At 43.6% G+C, this 18,449-nt stretch overlaps 1 protein-coding gene across 1 annotated transcript in view; it reads right to left on the bottom strand.

The window, feature by feature from the left end:
• T265_14144 (hypothetical protein) overlaps window positions 1–17,921 on the bottom strand; it is a gene marked incomplete at both ends in the record, with an annotated part of 45,128 nt that extends 27,207 nt beyond the window's left edge. The window contains 5 exons of the mRNA XM_009172213.1: window positions 2,086–2,197; window positions 9,996–10,120; window positions 12,887–13,087; window positions 15,111–15,148; window positions 17,614–17,921. Of these exons, the coding sequence (XP_009170477.1) occupies window positions 2,086–2,197; window positions 9,996–10,120; window positions 12,887–13,087; window positions 15,111–15,148; window positions 17,614–17,921 (784 nt within the window). The remainder of the gene's footprint in view (window positions 1–2,085; window positions 2,198–9,995; window positions 10,121–12,886; window positions 13,088–15,110; window positions 15,149–17,613) is intronic.
• Window positions 17,922–18,449: the final 528 nt, after the last annotated feature.

Raw genomic sequence — 18,449 nt, 5'->3', positions numbered from 1 at the left:
GCTTCTGTGATTCCCAAACCTTTTTTCTTTGCTCGCATTATCTGCAAAAATCCCAGCGGGTTCCGCTGGGAAAAAATACTTTATACAAAAAATTCATTCTTAGCATAGTCAAAACGTATTTTGTTTAATTATCAAAATATTTTCTTCAATTGGATACACGCAATACATGGTTCAGTAACTCCGTTCCCAAAAAGGCTCGTAATATTTGGCGTTGTTCTATAAAGACATGCTTGTTCCAAGTATACTTTCTCCCTAAACAGACATGGAAAATATGTCGGACATTAATAGAGGGCAGAAATTTGCTGGCTGGTGATATAGCCTCTTCACCGGAGGAGATGAGATTAATTGAAACGCAACAAACAGTACATGACACACGGAACTGGTTAGCCATGACTTTTGTCAGCAATATACGCAAAGTGAATTCAAACATTCGGATTCAAAAAAATCTGGCTAACCGGAGCTCACAATACGCGCTGATAAAAACGGAAGCCATGTATATTCAGTAGACAGCGTGAACCTGTCACTTTTGGTTGCTTATTAGAAAGCTGGGATTTTTCACAATACTTGTCTTTCCTGTACAACTTTTTGGCTCAGCCTTCTCTGCATAGGGCAAACGAATTCAACGAATACTGCGGAAAACCGAAGTCAAACTAAATTTTCTGTCACCGATTACGAAGGAACTAATTTATTTTCGTAATTTAAAAAGTTTGTATGATGCACGAGCGGTTCAGATACGTTCGCTTCCGGGTGAGAGAAAACCATGTACGTTCCTGATCTGCCCGTTCCAGCCGAAACTGCAGCAGCCGATGGCTTAGGGATCTGTCACAAATCATATTCGTAATCCTCACACTGTTCTCAGGATTGAGGCATAACTTCTGCTGCAATGCATATCTGTGTAGAAAAAGTGGTTTATCTTGACGTCTATAATTCCTTTCCCGAACAATGCTGATGACTCTGAGCGGGTGCTGAACATGATTGGTGCTGCATCGGTACAGATCGAACTCTTAATTATGGGAAATTTGAACAATCCAGTAAGACAAACATCGGTCGACGAATGCGTCTATAAAAAAAGCGTTGTGAAGAACTCTAGGACGATAAAAATCCATGAGTTACGACGTTTATTCCAGTCATCTGTACAAAAATATATCCAGACCTCTGTGTACCGATTTTTGATAAAGGCTGGGTACGCTTGATATCCCATTCGATAACCGTCAAATCTGTTGCGGAATGACTGGATGTGACAAACACCCGGTAATGGGCAGCACTCGTTAATACCTGGTGTGCCGCAATTGGGAAAGGATGAATGGTCACGAGTAGCGCTGGACGAACGATTTCTAGGGTCCTCCTCAAAAACCCCAAATGAGAGAACCGGAATAGCAATGATAGCGACAAAACGCCACAGAGCCCGACCACTGTTAGAAGTTGTTTACGTGCAACACTATTCATACGGCACGCAAAACTCTAGATAGCCCGGTTTCGTATTCCTTGAGGGTTATCAGGCACATCGGGTTTCATAACTTGAACACCAGGCTGCAAGAAGCAACCATTTACAAGTAAATTTGATTTTGACAGGATGCCCGGCTAAAATTTACCTCGGGAATACCATTAGCGGGATATTCAGCTGAATTTTATCTGTTTTTTGGATGCACCAAATCGTCCACGTATATGTGTGGCGGACCATTTTGTACTCGTTTGCAGGCTACTTACTATCAGCACGACCACACAATAAGTGATCAGTCTTGAATCCGCAACTGAGAACAACTGATGGGGATACTCCAAACAACACGAGACACCTGAGGTGCAACGCACATTGTCATTTGCTCTGATAAGATGAGGCAGACATCGGAGACGCGAATTTCGGTACTCAATGCTATATCGAATTCATGTGCGCCAGAGCAGACTCGGGTGGTTATTGCGAGCCGATCAATTATGTTTTCAGATAAGTGGTAAACAGTTGAATACTGAGAAAAAAAAGTGGTCAGTGGCACACTTCACAGCTGAATAATGAGAGCTAAGGTCTCATTGACAGACACGAGCAAACGGCAAGCAATGACATTTATCTTCGTGAAAATACGACGAACTCACATTCTTGTTTGAACGTGAAGTACTCCGTCAGGTGGCGACATTCGTGATTCCCACGAAGTAAAAAGAATGTTGTCGGATACAGCAACTTCAGCGCCCATAGGTACAAAACACACTAAAAACAAGGAACCGCCGAGAAAAGAACGCGTGTTAGCGGCATGATAACAACAAAATGGGGTGGGTTAGTTGAAAGACAAATGAGTGATCATATGAGCACAGACTTTAGCATGGAAGTAACGAACTGCTAAACAGCCCGTCGTTTATGCGCAACTTTCGTAAAAAGTATGTTCCCTATCCGGATCTGGGGTTTTGAATCTATAGTGTCATAGTGTATTCAGTTCTTGAACGTTCCACATGCGATATAATTTGATGTTACCTAAGCCATTGGATGCCATTGGGTGCTATCTGTTCGGACACCTACCTGACTAAGAGTGATTGGTCAGGATGTTTTATTTGATTAGTTATCGATCCATCAAGCCATGGCCTTCCAATTGGGCCATATGTTCCTAATTTAACTGCACTGTGCAGGTACTGCAATTATGATCTTGTCTGAGACACATTAACTAAATTCGGCGGGTTGGGCAGCAGCAGACAGGAACCGCTACAATCCCACCACTACTTAATGTTTGAAAACCGCCAAACCAACGACAAAACACGCTCAGTGAAAACAGACCTCTCTTTTTATAATTCAAAAAGGATGCAGGTTTAATCAGAGCGGATCAGACGCACTACTAAAGGGCTGGTAGCCTCACTGATAACGGCCAATTTAGAAGAGATAACATCGGAAAACATTCCTTCGGTGGAGAAACATGTGACGAGGCAGCTGTAGATGTTGAAAATGGATGACGTTTTTACAAAGCTCGAATACAAACGTCGACAGAGAAGTATATCGTATACCGTATTCCTTTTTGTCCATTCTGCACGAGACGGTATAAGCGTCCAATAGAGATCATTCCGCAGTTTTCGGATTTCGTTTTTCATTGGGATGTCATAAGAAAGTGGATACAAAAATAAACATAATCTTCCAGAGCTTCTGTTCGGTGGCACATTCGGGACGGGTTTATTCGGACGCACAATAAAAGTTAGTCTTACGAGTTACAGAGCCACTCAGTTTTCTATAACAAGGTGGCTAGGTATGAAAAACTAGCAAGAAAAAAAAACAAAACTGATGAAGCCGTCATATGTAAGTCTTCGATTTCGATCAGGAAACTTTTATTCCTTGAAGGCAGTCAAAAACCTACATAAATCTCGAGTCTGTTATTTCGAACTCGAAACGCTTCTTTACCCTTATGAAACGAAATCAAAACCACTTAAGGTCTGCATAGGTGCCTGTCATGTTGGTCTCTCACCAATACTCTGTATCGTTGTTGAAGTGCTGTTTGAAACTACTCTGCCTGCCTCTGGGAATCGAAATGTTCTCGGAGCAATCGCTCCCGAACAGTGAGTACGTGGAAGAAAGTGTTCTCCTCGGTTGAGATGCCCCGAAATTGTAAACCACTTTGTATAATATAAGTAAATCTGTCGCACCGCTTAGTGAGCGCTTCAAACCTACAGAGTGTAAAATGCTGCTACAAGATTTGGTGAGATCAAACTAAATCCTTGTGCTTGCAGACGAGCCAATCGAAGTTGTGGACAAATAAGTTTACTTGGGCAGGTGTGCAAGTTCCGATGGACTGGCTGGAGACGAGATTACTTCTCGAATCGGGAATGCCGGGGCAGCTTTTTCAACCTGTCACCTATATCATCGACGTGACGTCGGTTCGTCTGTCAAGGGCAGACTGCAAACCGCTGCCGTGCGATCCATATTCCTTTAGGGATCAGAAACGAGGCTTGTACGTGAAGTAGATATACAAAAGCTGCCAGTATTTGACTATTTGTGTCTCCTAAGTAGTGGTTGGGTCCAGTGGAAATATTGGATTATCAATTCTGAGGTAAGTCAGTAGGTTTTAGGAGCGAGTTCCTCCACGATAGATGAATTATTAGCACGTCATAGATTAGCTTGTTAAGATATTTATTCCGTGTACCAAAGGACCGTCTGTCTCGGAGAACTCTTTTCGCCGAGCCTTGTGCTGAATGGAAGCGACCGAGAGTTTGACAGTGTATGACCCGACAAGAAAAAGAGAAAACGATGACCAGTCAACTCAGTCAGGTCGACAACTGTCATCTCCCTGGATAGGAACTCAGGAACTCAGCTCATCAATGGTTAATGAAACTGGTAGACATGGTTCAATCACGGTCATTAGCGCTTGTGCACCAAAGCTATCGCCTTCAATGCGTAGCAGCCCAGTTTTTCGCTTCTTCAGATAGTTGGAATGGTTCAAGTTCAACTAACTGACTATCCCATCGACTCCAATGCCCGACTATGTCTCCTCTTTTCTAGCATTCTTTGGCACTCAACTGGCAATGCCTGAAAGAGGACAGCTAAAATATATTGCAGAAAGCATAAAAAAATAGAACGAAAAATGGATTGAGGGATCAGTATCACTCGGAGTCATTGAGCCGCTGGAGTACTTCTCCTTTTTGCCAGTCAGCGAAGTGTACGTTTGGCACACGAAGGCACCTGAAGGTTAGCTCACAAGGTTATCCTGAAACTTCGACGAATGTAACATATATGAATATAGAAGGCTGATGCTGATACTTACAATAAGTAAGCAACGTGGAGAGTCAGGATTAAAATGATCCTCACTTTTACAGCAAATGAATAAATTCGTATTGAAATTACATTTCTATATCTGAGCTGAGACAGCATATAAACAGCGAACAAAAATCGACAAGCGTCATCTTCCGGACCCTGATATTAGAACTGCGTGAGGTTTATCAGATGGCGAGATGGACCAAGTGGTTAGAGCACGAAACTGCCGATCGGAAGGTCCGTGGTTCGAACTCGATCTCTGCCTTTCGACTTACCCTGTCTGGACTTGGGCAACCTGGCAGTATCCCAGCCCTCGTGCCTCCTTAGTGTGGCATGGCAACTAGGCACCGGAAGGGTGCCACGGCTGAATGATTTATGTTATTATTTTTGAGGTTTGTTAGCAGCTCCAGATGAGTTAACAGTGAGACCAAAGGATAGTGTATACAATGCAGTTATACGGACAGTCTAACTTTAGGCCTGCGAAACTTCCCCATCTCTACCTGGAGATTTCAAGTGTTTCAAACACTCGGTCCTTGGGTCCACGTAACATAACGGTGTGTCCGTGGAAAGGACCGTACGCGAGTACTCAATACTCAGTCTGAATCGATACGATAGCAAATAAAATTCACCAGGATTCAGTGGTTGGAAGGCACACTACGCATACCCAACTTTTATCCATCACTCGAAATCCTTACTGGTGAAAATTTGGACGCACCATGACGTATAAAACGAAGGCAGCTACGGTCACTTTGGATGCTGTGGAGTCCCATCACGATTGCAGCTTGTGATTATACTTGCGCAAGCCCAGAAATCATACAGAACGACGTGTTTAACCTATCTCGATGATGGCATGATGTCACATCATTACCAGGCCACCTAACTGAAGCTATTCGCTGTTATGTATTGGGCTTGTGTTCAGTAAGGCTGGTGGCCTCTTATTCCGACGCGATGCACGAATGTATTCACTCAATAGCTTTTCGATGTATAAGCAAACGTACATTAGTTGATTGCTTTCCCTGAGCACCCAAGCCTTTTGCATTATCTTTCCTTGGACTCCATGTTAGGATGTCCGTTTCACCTGCTTCTGAGGCTGTTAAGCCTCATTATTCAATACTGGCGTATTGATGTCGGTAACCAATATGATGTTGACGACGGCACAGGATTTTCCAAGAGCAAATATATCCTAATGAATTGGTGTGTTATTGTGGACAAGTGCTATTGCTCGCATCTGTGGGACATGTACACGGAGTAACGAGTTACCTCGTCTCCAGAGATGAACAGAGCGACTGCGTATGATGGTAACCGCACTGATTTCAGTTTGGTTAAAGTTGGTTCGTATTCAAAAAGAGAATTTTTCGCGATGGGTGGATTATAATTAGGTCCCCTAAAGACGAAACGTCGCTAGCTACCTTCAATAAGTAGCAAGCGGAAACAATAGTGCATAAAAAGGTTTGAAAAATTGGATCAATCGTGGGGTCACTAGCTGTTATCGATGCAGCTTTTTCCTATAGCCGGAAAGCTATATGAACAGACTCAATGTGTCCATAATCTGCCAGATTACATCGCGTACATACACATCCCAAACCGGATGAATCCACGCTAGAAAGGTGGCTACCACGTAGAAAACCGGTGTGCGCTCGCCAGTGCCAACGCTGTCTATCGTCACCTGCGCGTTGTACGGGTGGTATGCATTTCGCTACACAATGTGAGAGGGCCAGTGCGAGATTAATGCGTCCGAGTATCCTCAGGGGAAATTTGAAGTAATCAAACCATGCCGGACAGTTTATCGATCAATCTGTTCTGTTTGCCATTGTGGATATACGGTAGATAAAACGACGACAGTCTATAGGTGTGTCCAGCCGGAGATGTGCGAAGCGAAAATCAAACACACCGGCAGATCCAAAATTTCTGTCAAAAATCAAACTGAGGAACCCATAAAACTTTGACATTCAGCGGCAGTAAACGGCGTCCAATCACCCACCACATGGTTTTCCTGGTTCACTAACTTTTAGTGTTGCAAAACAGGCAGCCAAGCGGACAGGCAAACATGTGCTCACCACAAAAGCTCAAGGTTGACCAGCAATAAATTGAAAAGCGGTCTGTACGGTGATGAGGGGGTGGGTGGGAGATGAGCGAAAAGAACCAACACAACCAGAGAATAACATATTCTCTGGATGTGTTGGACCTATCCACAGCGAAAAGCTAGTTTGTTCGCCGAGCTTGACAAGTGAATTGTAATCGGATTACAAAGCCCGGAAAACAAACCAAGTAGCGCATCCGATTTATCCATATCACGCAACAGTACCAAAAGCAAAACATTTTCGAGTGCGTCAATAATTTTCCACCGCACTAAGTAAACTTATCAATTTGACCCCAGTTGAAGCCACTGCAATTAATTGAGTATCTGAGTTCAAAACTCAAAACAAAGCCTCTACAAATTCCGATCATTTGGTGTTTTGATTAGTTATCAATGGGGACGGTGCTGTTGTGAGCTTTGAGGTCGGACCACTACAATAAATTTCACTGCATTTAATGGTGAGTCACACTGCCACTACAAACGTGTCGCAAGGTAAGGTAGGTCACACCTGATTACCTGTTGTTAAATCGATGAACCAGTATAAGCAAAAAACGGTGAAAACCGGTATCTACAAAGCCATTACTAGAGAAGTTGACGCAGCCTAATTCCCCATAGATTTCTGCGTGGAGTAGGGGTCCTCTAATATTGTTTTTAATGGTTCACGTAACACGTACAGCAGCCATTTACAAACTGGTGTATTGTGCAGCGATGTTCGGCAGTCCAAACAATACACGGCCCGACAGAACCAAGGACAACAGTGAACTCCCCACATCGCGTAGCGTTAACGGTGTGCCAATTTCACAATTTAAAACTTTGCTTGAAGGGAACATCAATATACCCTGGACATTGATCGCCTGATTAGCAACCGAGCCAACAAAACTTGCGCGACAAACAAATTCTAGAACAGGCTGCCACTGGGTGTACTTTAGCGAAGAACGTTATTCGCCTATTCCCTGAGAGGATATTCATTCAGAGACAACTGCCCTAATGAAACAGCGAGTAGCACTCAAACCGAAAATCTAATCCGCCGAAAAAATAATATAGATGGTCGTTTACAAGCCTCCAATGACTTCGATAAAGTAACAGTGTCCCTGGACACATTTAACAAACCATATATAAGACCTATGGGTTACAGTATGACACACATACCGCAATATAAAATAATAGTCTTGGATACCAGAGAAACTAACCGTCAGGGAACAACGGTAACGCCCAAAGGAATCTGCCTTCAACAACCTTTCAAGAGATGTATAGAAGGGTATTAGTGCGCTTAAAATCGTTCGGTTGTAGCACCCTTTCAGTGCCCAAATGCCATGCCACCAGAAGGAAGCACCAGGGCTGAAATGCTGCCACGCTACCCAAGCCTAGACAGGGGAAGTCGAGAGGAAGAGGTCGGGTTAGAACCACTGACCTTCCGCTCAGCAGTTTCGCGCTCTAATCACTTGAGCCACCACCCCCCCACCCCACGAAATACCCTCAAAAAAGAGAGAATTCTGCTGAGAACCCAAAATACCAATTCGAAAAAAACGTTCAAGCCTGGTATGGCGACGCAAGCGCAATACATTACTCGTGTGTCTGACCACATGTGGAATTAAACAATTCGTAGTACACAGAATCACTGATGTTAACACCAATTCTCACCAATTAAGCAACCTACTGTACACTCATTGCTAAGCCCACCTGCTAGACTGCACGGAGACACCTGTTACCCAAAGATCAACGGGGCTCCGGTAATGGTGGATTCTTGGCTGCAAACCGGGTACCAACACTGAAAAAAGGAACTACGATATGGCAAACGACTGGCATGCTAAGAACATAGACTCCTGGTCATTACGCATCATCACCGACCTGACGTACAGCCTGTACAGATCCACGGACAACCATGGAGCTGTAGTTGTGGGTCAAAAAAAGCTGAACAAGAGTTATACAAACGAGCACGAACAGAGGTGGCATCTGGAGTCAACGAATGGGATCAACTGAAGATCTGATGGTTTTTCAGTGGTTCACATCCCTGTGCTCACCCTGCAACTGGTAACGCAAACATCGAAGGGACACCGTGGAACAAAAGTGGTACGACCTTGAGGAAGTCATATATATATATATACATATATATATATAATGATACCAACCTTATGCGTAGCGTGTCCCGTCAAGAAAGCATAAGATATTTCTAGCCGCTCGAAATGCCCCTCAATATATAACCGATGAGGAAAATAATTCAGACTTCCACCTGTCAGTCCTGAAAAGCAAGTAATACTGAATAAGAAACACGCCGTGATAGGTCTAGTTCGTATGAATAGTTTGGAACTGTGTAAATATCCCCCATAACCCACGGCTGAACAAGAGAAAGAAACAATATGTCAGCTATCTTGAAACGACCGGCTGCCCCTTGATGCCAGGCTTGCAAAGAATATAACATTCATACTGTCCACGCGTTACAATCCGCAATGGCGACAACAATGCTGTCACAATGACTAAACAGAACAGCTGAACGGGAAGACCGGGGAAGTATCTGGGAAAATAACAGACCAACTCTTTAGCGCCGTCAACAGGTAAGCGAAAACAAATGAACGAACCAGCAAGCTCAGAATTGGCTACCAGAAGTCGTCAGGTAACGGTGTGTAGGTGTGTGTTGCGACATCGAGCAGTTGACACACACGGTGGTCGCCCCATTTGTCGATGACGTTTGAATTCATCCAGTACCACCTTTCAACAGCAGACAAGGCCGGCAAGAGAATAACTTAGACGGGCCATATAGAGTCCGTTAAACGAAGGGAGGCACAAATACACACATACACGTATCCAGTAATGATAATGACATAAATGGACGTTCCATGAGATAACAATGGCTTTGAATTAAGACTTAGGATATACTGAGGGATTGGTTGGAGGACGTTCCTGGGAACGGAAACCAGGGTTTCCAACGCAAATAAACATCTCCAACATAGACAGGCAAGATTGGAACCAGAATTCCAGTGATGTTTCATTCGAAAATGGGACATTAGTAATAATGGTAAAATCGAACTGTTGAGTGTTCATTAACTGGGAAATCATTAAGAATATTGACACAGTGGGCTATCAAACAATACAGGAGGGAAATCGAGACCACACAGTGATGGCGTGCTACTGAGAAAGTGACAGAGAAAACGAACAACTGGGCTGGTTGGCCAGGAACCTTGTAGAAGTCTCGATATCCCTACTTACCTCAATGCTGAAGTAGCCACGGTCAACGTAATCCCCCAGGAATAGGTACCGAGTTGTCGCCGGATTTCCGCTGACTTCGAACAACTTCATGAGATCGAAAAACTGACCATGGATATCCCCGCAAACTGGAATGGGGCAAAACATTTAGGGGAAATCATCGCAGAATTCGGTCAGGAAATGATCAAGATACGATGCAAATTAAAGCAGCTTATGTCCATGTGCTGTAAAACCAACAAATAGCCTCTGAATACTCTAGGGTCAAATAGACTGATTGCGTCGCTCTCAAGTAATCCCAAATGATGCAAATTATTTTAATGAGTTGGCTGATCCTTGTACGTCAAACTATCCGTAGTAATTTTGCTATCGCGTACAGGCCCTGACATCAACCTACGACATTCTCACACATCAAGCAATGGAAACATTAATCCAGCTTAACCCATTCTCCTGTTCGTTCGATGTGACCTACTCATTATAAATCTAAGGGAAAGACTTCAGCATTACCCGAATCCTTAGTTTATAAAATGGTCAATTTCGTGCTGCGCTGTTTGATAACTTTTAGTAGGTATCGTGGTATCACACAGATCATAATGTATCCTGAGTGTATAAACTCTCTTTGAATCAACCCACAGTTTATTAGAACCCGAAGAGTAAAAAAGTACTAGTCTGGAGCGAATGTGAATGTCCACTCAAGAGGTTAGTAGTATGAAGTTAATCTCGGCACAACTCTGCCTGTTATATCCGATAAAATTCCAATACTGTGTTTTGGGGAACAGGTTATGCTAGATGCGCGGATCGAGATGACAACAACTGCAAATTACATGTATTAAAGGCATTTGTGAACATCCACATCATTACAAATGGGAAGATAGTGACGACGCGAATATGCTGAGACAGTATATTGAGAGAATGTCCATCAGTCTCTGATGGCGACAAAACTATCTATAATGTGTATATGGAATTGAGGAAAAAAGTAGTCCTCACAAGATAAACTATCCCAAAAAAAGTTTTCCTTTGTTTGGGAGTCAAGCTAAATTGAACTGGAGGGGTAAGGTTGCTGTGGACTCTCTAGACGAGTATCCTCTATCCAAAGAGGAACCTATAGGAAGAGAAGGCTCAGTGTATAAATTAAAGCGCATATGTGTATGGGAGGCGACAAATTCCATTATTAACGTGCGGAAAAAGTTACTACATCACGATCAATACTTACACACTACTCATAAAAAAAGATCGGTTTGAAATATTAAGACAACTCAAAAATCGTGAACCAAAAAAACACTGGGAACTGTCCATTGCGAAAACATTCAGATACCGCTTTCCCATTACTGTCTGATATGACCATGCGGGACAGAAAGGGAATACCAGCATAACAGTCAACAAAACAGATCGCGCACCCGGTCGGACATGTGGTTACTTCATGTCATTGTCATTTCTTCGTTAGCGGAGTAGAAAGCGAATAGTGTCTGATTAAGAAAACTTTTAACATTTGTTTGAGGTAAACTACAAGCGACCGAAATGAGTTGCCTAAAGTGAGGTGAAACCCTTCATTCTTTCAAACCCAAATGCGGTCAAGCAAAATGCCCTGTTCTTGTATTGGAGGATATCCCATATTGCCCATCTGACCCTATCTGGATGAATTTATCTCAGCGGTGAATTAGGGTAAATCCATGGAGAGAAAAGGCTGATTCATCCTTTTCGGTCACTAATCATCAGTTGGAACAGTCTGGATGGAAAAAAGCCCGTTGTCGCGGACAGCAGTGTGGAGCGAGTTTTCTAGTACTACCAGACGGCTCACGGTGTCTCCCAGAGAGGCGCAACTACCCAATTCATGAACGCCTTATTTGGTCGACTACTTTACGTCTATGAGTTGAGATGTCGATTTTCACGCACCAGAAAAACATGAGGATACCAAACTTCGAATCCCGGTCGTGGCAGAAAATTCACACCTCGATAATAATTGCAGTGGGTCCTCAGCAGCGAAGTATTCTCCGAGACCTGATGATCCATTCATCTATGCTGTTGGTCAGTATTACTGCGCCTGCGATTACCATGAGTCATAACCTTTAAATGGGATGGCTAAGGAGGGGGAGTAACAGCTGAGAGCTACTCACAGATTTACACCAAATGACTTCCGAATGCAGGATATCGGTCATACGCTTACCAGTTACGATCATTCCGACCCAGGCAGCAAAAAGCCACGTGAGTGAAAAGTAACATCGGTATTTCGTAGATTAATGCTAACGTTAGTCAAGATTGATAATTGATAGTACGGTAGCATCAAGTAGAAATGAACGCAGCTTGAAACTAGGAATCCCAAACAGAATAAAAGTGCAGAAATGCACAGCGAATCTGGAGGGGCTCCTCAATAGTGAGCTGAAGTTACCGCTCCTGGTTTTAAAGTTCGATAAGTTCACTAATTGGTACTATGATGCTTACCTAAAAGCTTATGCCGAAAGACTTATCATATGCATAGTGTTCACATGGATTTTCTACCAACGACCTTCTGTCCGCTGAGAAAATTTAAACCATAGGTTGAACCAACTTGGACTGCAGTACGCCACTTCTCTTGTTCAACAGCAAACCAGACACGAATCGTTTTCGAATCCAACAGCGTCTTTAATTCCTTCGTGAGCGATACTAGTTATACAAGTGATGTGGGCTGTCGGTGAATTTATACCAATCGCGTGATTAATACCGCTGTTGAAGAGAAAATGCTTTGAGATCTAGAATGCTGATTTGGTTGAATAATGAGGCAGCCGCATTGCAAACTAGAACCAATACACGGTCGTTTGAATAGGGACTTTTATGAAGTGATCATGCAAAACAGCTGTAGGTACATACTCTTCATTTGCTCAAACACTTGATTGGTATACGCTGCAAAGATGGTAACTAACCGGTAACTGGTGCGTCAATATTCAACACCGTACTTTCTTCACGCAAAAGTGCGGCACCACCACGAATGATTTTCAGTGCGACTTCTTCGGTAACGCGTCCTTCGAGGACAAAATGCTGCTTGAGTTTCTCAATTCGAGGGTCCCCCTTGTGATCAAAAACATCGGCTGTGGTGAGGCGGTAGGTGGGTGGATGTGGAACACCTAGAGAAAAGTGCAGAAGTGAATGAAACAAGAGTTACTGCAAAATGCTAAGAATAATAATCATCTAAAAATCATCCAACCGAACACTACCAAAATTATTGAAAACCACCAGTTTCGCCCTTCTTGAAGCTCATTAGGTAGGCATATTCACCGAGTTTCTACCAGTCGTACTTCGCACTGCAGCACTAAATTGTAAGCACAAGGAGATTTACATTCAGTAGCAAATTAACTTAGCGCTAGCGAAAGACCTAACTACTTATCGCATAAATCTATCGGTTGGGATTAACTTAAATTGACGCATACGTACAAGTGCATACAAGTGCATACGTACAAGTCGGTGATGAGCCCCAAGAAGGACGGAACCGACGGTGGAGTGTCAAATAGTTTTCAGCAACCCTTCAGATAGTAATGGGTAAAGAGAAGTACTTCAACATCTTGAATGTCGTTCCAGCTGGAAAACAAAACAGCATTCGGCAAGCACATTCAGTTAAAATCATTACAGACGGAAATCCAGCCCATATGCAGTTGAGTCTCTCGAAAGTAAGGTCCACCGCAAGCCAAAGATCCATCCAATTGTAGCATATCTGCAACCTGGAGACTAATCAGGGCAACCGATCATATTTGCCGCTCCCACGTATATTAAATGACTTGGAGTAGACATACTCAGAACGGTGGCCGAGTTTTATGGCTTTCCGAGGTCACCGGCATTCCAATGGTTCGCAATCACGGCAACAGAATTACTGTATAAAATGAAGCACCCTCATGACATAAAAACAAGTCACGTGACAAACATATCAATTCGTGCAAACTTTGCAAACAGTTCCACCAGTGACTCAAAGGGAAAGGAAATTCGGATGACAGAAACAGAATAAGGAAACTCACAATGGGCCCATCGTGGTAACACTGGAGCGCAACATAACATACTGTGAGTCAATAAAAAAAATTCGCTAAAAGGGGCGGAACTAAGCAAATAAGTATGCTGAATTCAGCTCATTTTGTCATCCAACCCAAAGTTGAATAAAATGAAGAACAACTTTCAGTTGAAACCCAAACTACAACGTGTAACGCATCCAGAAGGACGTCTACGACAAGTACACACGCATATCCTTCAAAAAGGTTCTTAAGTTGCAGCGTAATGTAAAAAGATTGGTAATCGTTTTCCGACGTAAAATGGACGTACGTTCAAGTGATGATCTATCAAATGGATCGATTGACATTCGACATTCTGACATCCAAACCAGAGTATAATTAGTAACCAGGGTCAGTTCTTCACCAGTTACACCACCTACACACTAGTTCGGGTCCAAATTATTTTTCTCCCAATTACTCTTCACCTTTGGATACTGATATGTCATGACCTTACCAAAGAGAGTGTCTTCTAGACACTCCGTCCAAGTTTTTGTTTGTTATGTATGTCAAACAAAATTGCTGAATATTCCTAGGGTTTCTGATCCTGTGAGTTTTCCGGTAGTTAGAAATAACTCACCAGATGCCTCCGCATCAAAGTGTACGAAAAGAGTTGTGTTCTGAAGCTATCGTTCTTGGAATATACTTTTTGTAGTAGCGACTGCCTTCAACGTGGATGATAAAATCATTGTTACAACACCATTTATAAGACCGGTGAGGACTATTCGACAGCCCACTACCAGTTTAGCCTTCCTATGGGCTTCTCAGGTAAGACCGGCCTATGGTTTCCCCACAATCTCCATGTGTTCTTTTATACAACTACCACGTGTTGATAACAACACTTTGAAACCATGTTCATCATGAAGTCTGTCTTCTGACGAACGCCAATATTGCTTCTAGTTCGATTACATTAGAAGCGAAACTGTTTTACGATAGGCATGCACATGGACTGCTTCCGGTAATCAGTGCACGGATAAATTTTGCCGTAATAGTGGGATACAACACTTTAAAACCACAGCATAGTACTACCCAACAATGCATGCGCCTTTAGTGATACGTTCACGTAGTATACCGTCAATGAGCTCGGGCTGGCCCAGTGGTTAAGGCGTGAACTTACTAACCAGAAGGTTCTTGATTCGAACCCAACCTCCGCATCTGAAACGCTCCTGTCTACGCTTGGGCAATATGATAGTATCTCAGCCCTCGTGCTTTCTTCGGGTGGCATGGCAGCTAGACACCGCAGGGTTATTATAGGTGGAGTACTTTTCCACTAATTTTGCTATCGTCCAACACACCACCGGTATGCCCGATTTTACTTGGGAAGTGGATGAAAAGCAAAGGTTGTCCTGTGGAAAGTGCGACGAACGGTACAAGATACCAGCAAAGCCACACTCGCTCGACAGCGAAAATGAAGTCCCAGTTGAGAAACATAGCATTTATCCAGCAAATGCAAGTACAACGGTCAGATGTGCTTTCATGTGGTTTTTAATGATATGACGTTTCTCCCGTCTATATAACACTTCCGTTAGGAAACGATCGGCATAGGGAAATACGTTTCTTGGGTCACGCACTTACAAATCACACCTAAATATTGCCTAAGAGGTTAGGATTCAGGCTGCATACTTCTCGGCTTAAAGCTCTAACATTACGGAGTAGCAGCCCGGATTTTGCGGGGGAAGCCGAATTTACTGAAGTGTTAACTTTTTAGAATATGACACAAACAGTCGATTTAATGGATATGAAAGATAGCAAGGTTCCGGCGAAATTGTTGGTGTGTAGAATTGTCGGTGCTACCATTCCGTATCGATATATATATATATATTGCCCTCCAAGAGCAAGCCTCAAAAAATGAGCTTCCAGAGAGTGGGAGGGCGCGAAACTACAAACAGTCGATTTAATGGATATGAAAGATAGCAAGGTTCCGGCGAAATTGTTGGTGTGTAGAATTGTCGGTGCTACCATTCCGTATCGATATATAATATATATATGCCCTCCAAGAGCAAGCCTCAAAAAATGAGCTTCCAGAGAGTGGGAGGGCGCGAAACTACTTAGTTACAAATCTAGGTACCTTGTGAAGGAAAGACTGCCTCTCAAAAGAGGTAATCTCAAGAAGAGGGTGGCCTGGTCACTCGAATTAGAAAGCACCCTAATCGCATAGGCCAGTATAAGCCCGGAAATGCAACTGTGTTTGTCTAGGTAGAGTGGCGATGACAGATATTTATTCAAAGACCACTAATTTGGAGGCCAAATGTGTCAAATCAACGCAATTATGTTTTGGAATAAGACTTCCACAGTGTAACTACTGGCAATAAAAATCACCTAGCCCATAAACAGACAGTGTGGAGCATTTCTGTATGTTAAAAAATGCGCCGATTTGTAAGATTATTTGGTTTGATGATACACTGCGCTTAACGTACGCGCATTATGGTCGAAAATCAAAGACACACAGTACATGACTTATCCCCTGGCTCCAGTAGCTTCAGGTAGTTGCTTCAATAAGCACTTCACAAGGTGACTTTGAAAAATGAAATTTTCGTCATCGCTATGATCCACAGAAGGAGGGACTATGGCTTAAAAACTTACCAATACCCATAGAATATGAGCATTGGATCATAAACGGGCTTCAGTAGGTTTCCAAATACCTGCACAGGCTTCGTAAAATCAACGGAAAACTGGGCCATTCAGCAAGGACGGACAGCGTAGAGGGGCTTATCGGAGAAATCACAGGAGAGAATGCATGCTCAAAGGGTTCAACATTTTGTATGTGCTTGCTTTCCGGGTGTAGTGTCTTATTTCAGGCGGGTCAAAAATTAATAAGGGACGCTTGATTATTTAATTTGTCATTCCTCTTAAACGATGGATGCTTTCAGATATATTTGCAGAAAGTCAGTGAAACAACCTCCTAAGACATTCCCAACGTGCCATCTAGTGTGCACTTCAACTGTGCAGAAAAGTTAAAACAATCCGTCAAGAGGCAACCACTTTATGAACGTTAATCGGGATTGCGCCACACATGCGGAGAGAAAATGTTTGTGCGCTGTTTCGAGAAATGCGTCTATAGTTCTGGGTAAAAAGTACGAATTATGGGTTGAACCAGGTATTAGTACTTCTACGCCAAACCAGTTCCGCTCTCTTGTAGGAAAATGGTCAAAGGACCTAAGTGCCCCCACCAAGGAAATGGTGCCCACATACTGCTGGGCATTCGACATAGCTATACTTATCACGCGCGTGCCACGGTTTAGGAACATCATCTGATTCCTAATTCGTAACAAAATGATGCTTCTCACTGACATATCACAGCCAACACATTACAAAAGCACGTAGGTACCGACAGCTATCCCGATGAGCTTATTTAGAAGCATAGAGCACGCGGTCAGAATACCAATGGGACGAAACACTTGTGGCAATTGTAATCTAGAATTGTATGACGAATGACATGGCATGAGTCTAACAACCTTGAAAGAGTGACCCGTGAATTTCTTAGTAAATGGGGCTCTCTTAACGGCAAGAATGTAGTGAACGCATGGCAACTGAAAGACTGGCAGACCCGCTTAACGGCAGAATGTAGTGAACGCATGGCAACTGAAAGACTGGCAGACCCGGATGTCAGACGAACTTACAAGAATCGTCTTCTAGAGTCCTCTCCAAGTGCTCCACCATCAGATGTGAACTCATACTGGGACGAGATTGCTACCCCTTTGCACAGTGCTGGGAATTTTGCCTGTGGCACGACCCAACCAGGCGCACTCAAGCACTGGATATCAGACCGAACGGTGGCACTACTTAAATCTCGAAGAAATATCCCAACCGGTCCCGAACATAACCCGGTGCGAAGAGCTATCAGACGCCAAGTGAAAGTGAGCTTGCGATATGATCGTGAAGTATGGTGGACACAGAAAGCCAAAGAAATGGAAGAGGCCCAGAAGGCCTGTAATGCCCGGAGATTATTTCAGTTGATCCGTGCGACCGGCCCCCGGAAACCACCTGTGAGCGAAACCATCAAGCATCAAACGACCATCTCGAACAAAGAAGAACGCCTCGACCGATGGGCTGAATACTTCGAAAAACAACTGTCGTGGCCACCAGCCGGCACTCATCTAGAGCCCACAAGTGAAGTAGAACCCTGGACGGTGAACGCGGAACCACATACGGCCTCGGAGGTTTACGACTGCATATGTTCCCTCAAGCGCCACCGAGCTCCCGGTCCGGATGATCTTCCACCCGCACTGTTCAAAGACGGGGGTGAAGTCCTCAGTCAGCGCCTGTCCGATATGTTTGCTTGCATCTGGGAAGAGAAGTCTGTCCCAGACAACTGGGAAGAATCGGTGATAGTGCCCATTTTCAAAAAAGGGGCGCGTAGTGAGTGCGGCAACAACAGGGGGATCAGCTTGACCCCGGTTGTAACGAGACTGTTGGAGTCAATTGTGCTTCGTCGCCTTACGGTGGCTCGTGAGAT

Source organism: Opisthorchis viverrini, assembly GCF_000715545.1.
Source record: "Opisthorchis viverrini unplaced genomic scaffold opera_v5_149, whole genome shotgun sequence".
NCBI classification, from domain to species: domain Eukaryota; kingdom Metazoa; phylum Platyhelminthes; class Trematoda; order Opisthorchiida; family Opisthorchiidae; genus Opisthorchis; species Opisthorchis viverrini.
Note: the sequence above shows the minus strand (reverse complement) of the source record. Positions and strands in the feature narration are given on the sequence as shown.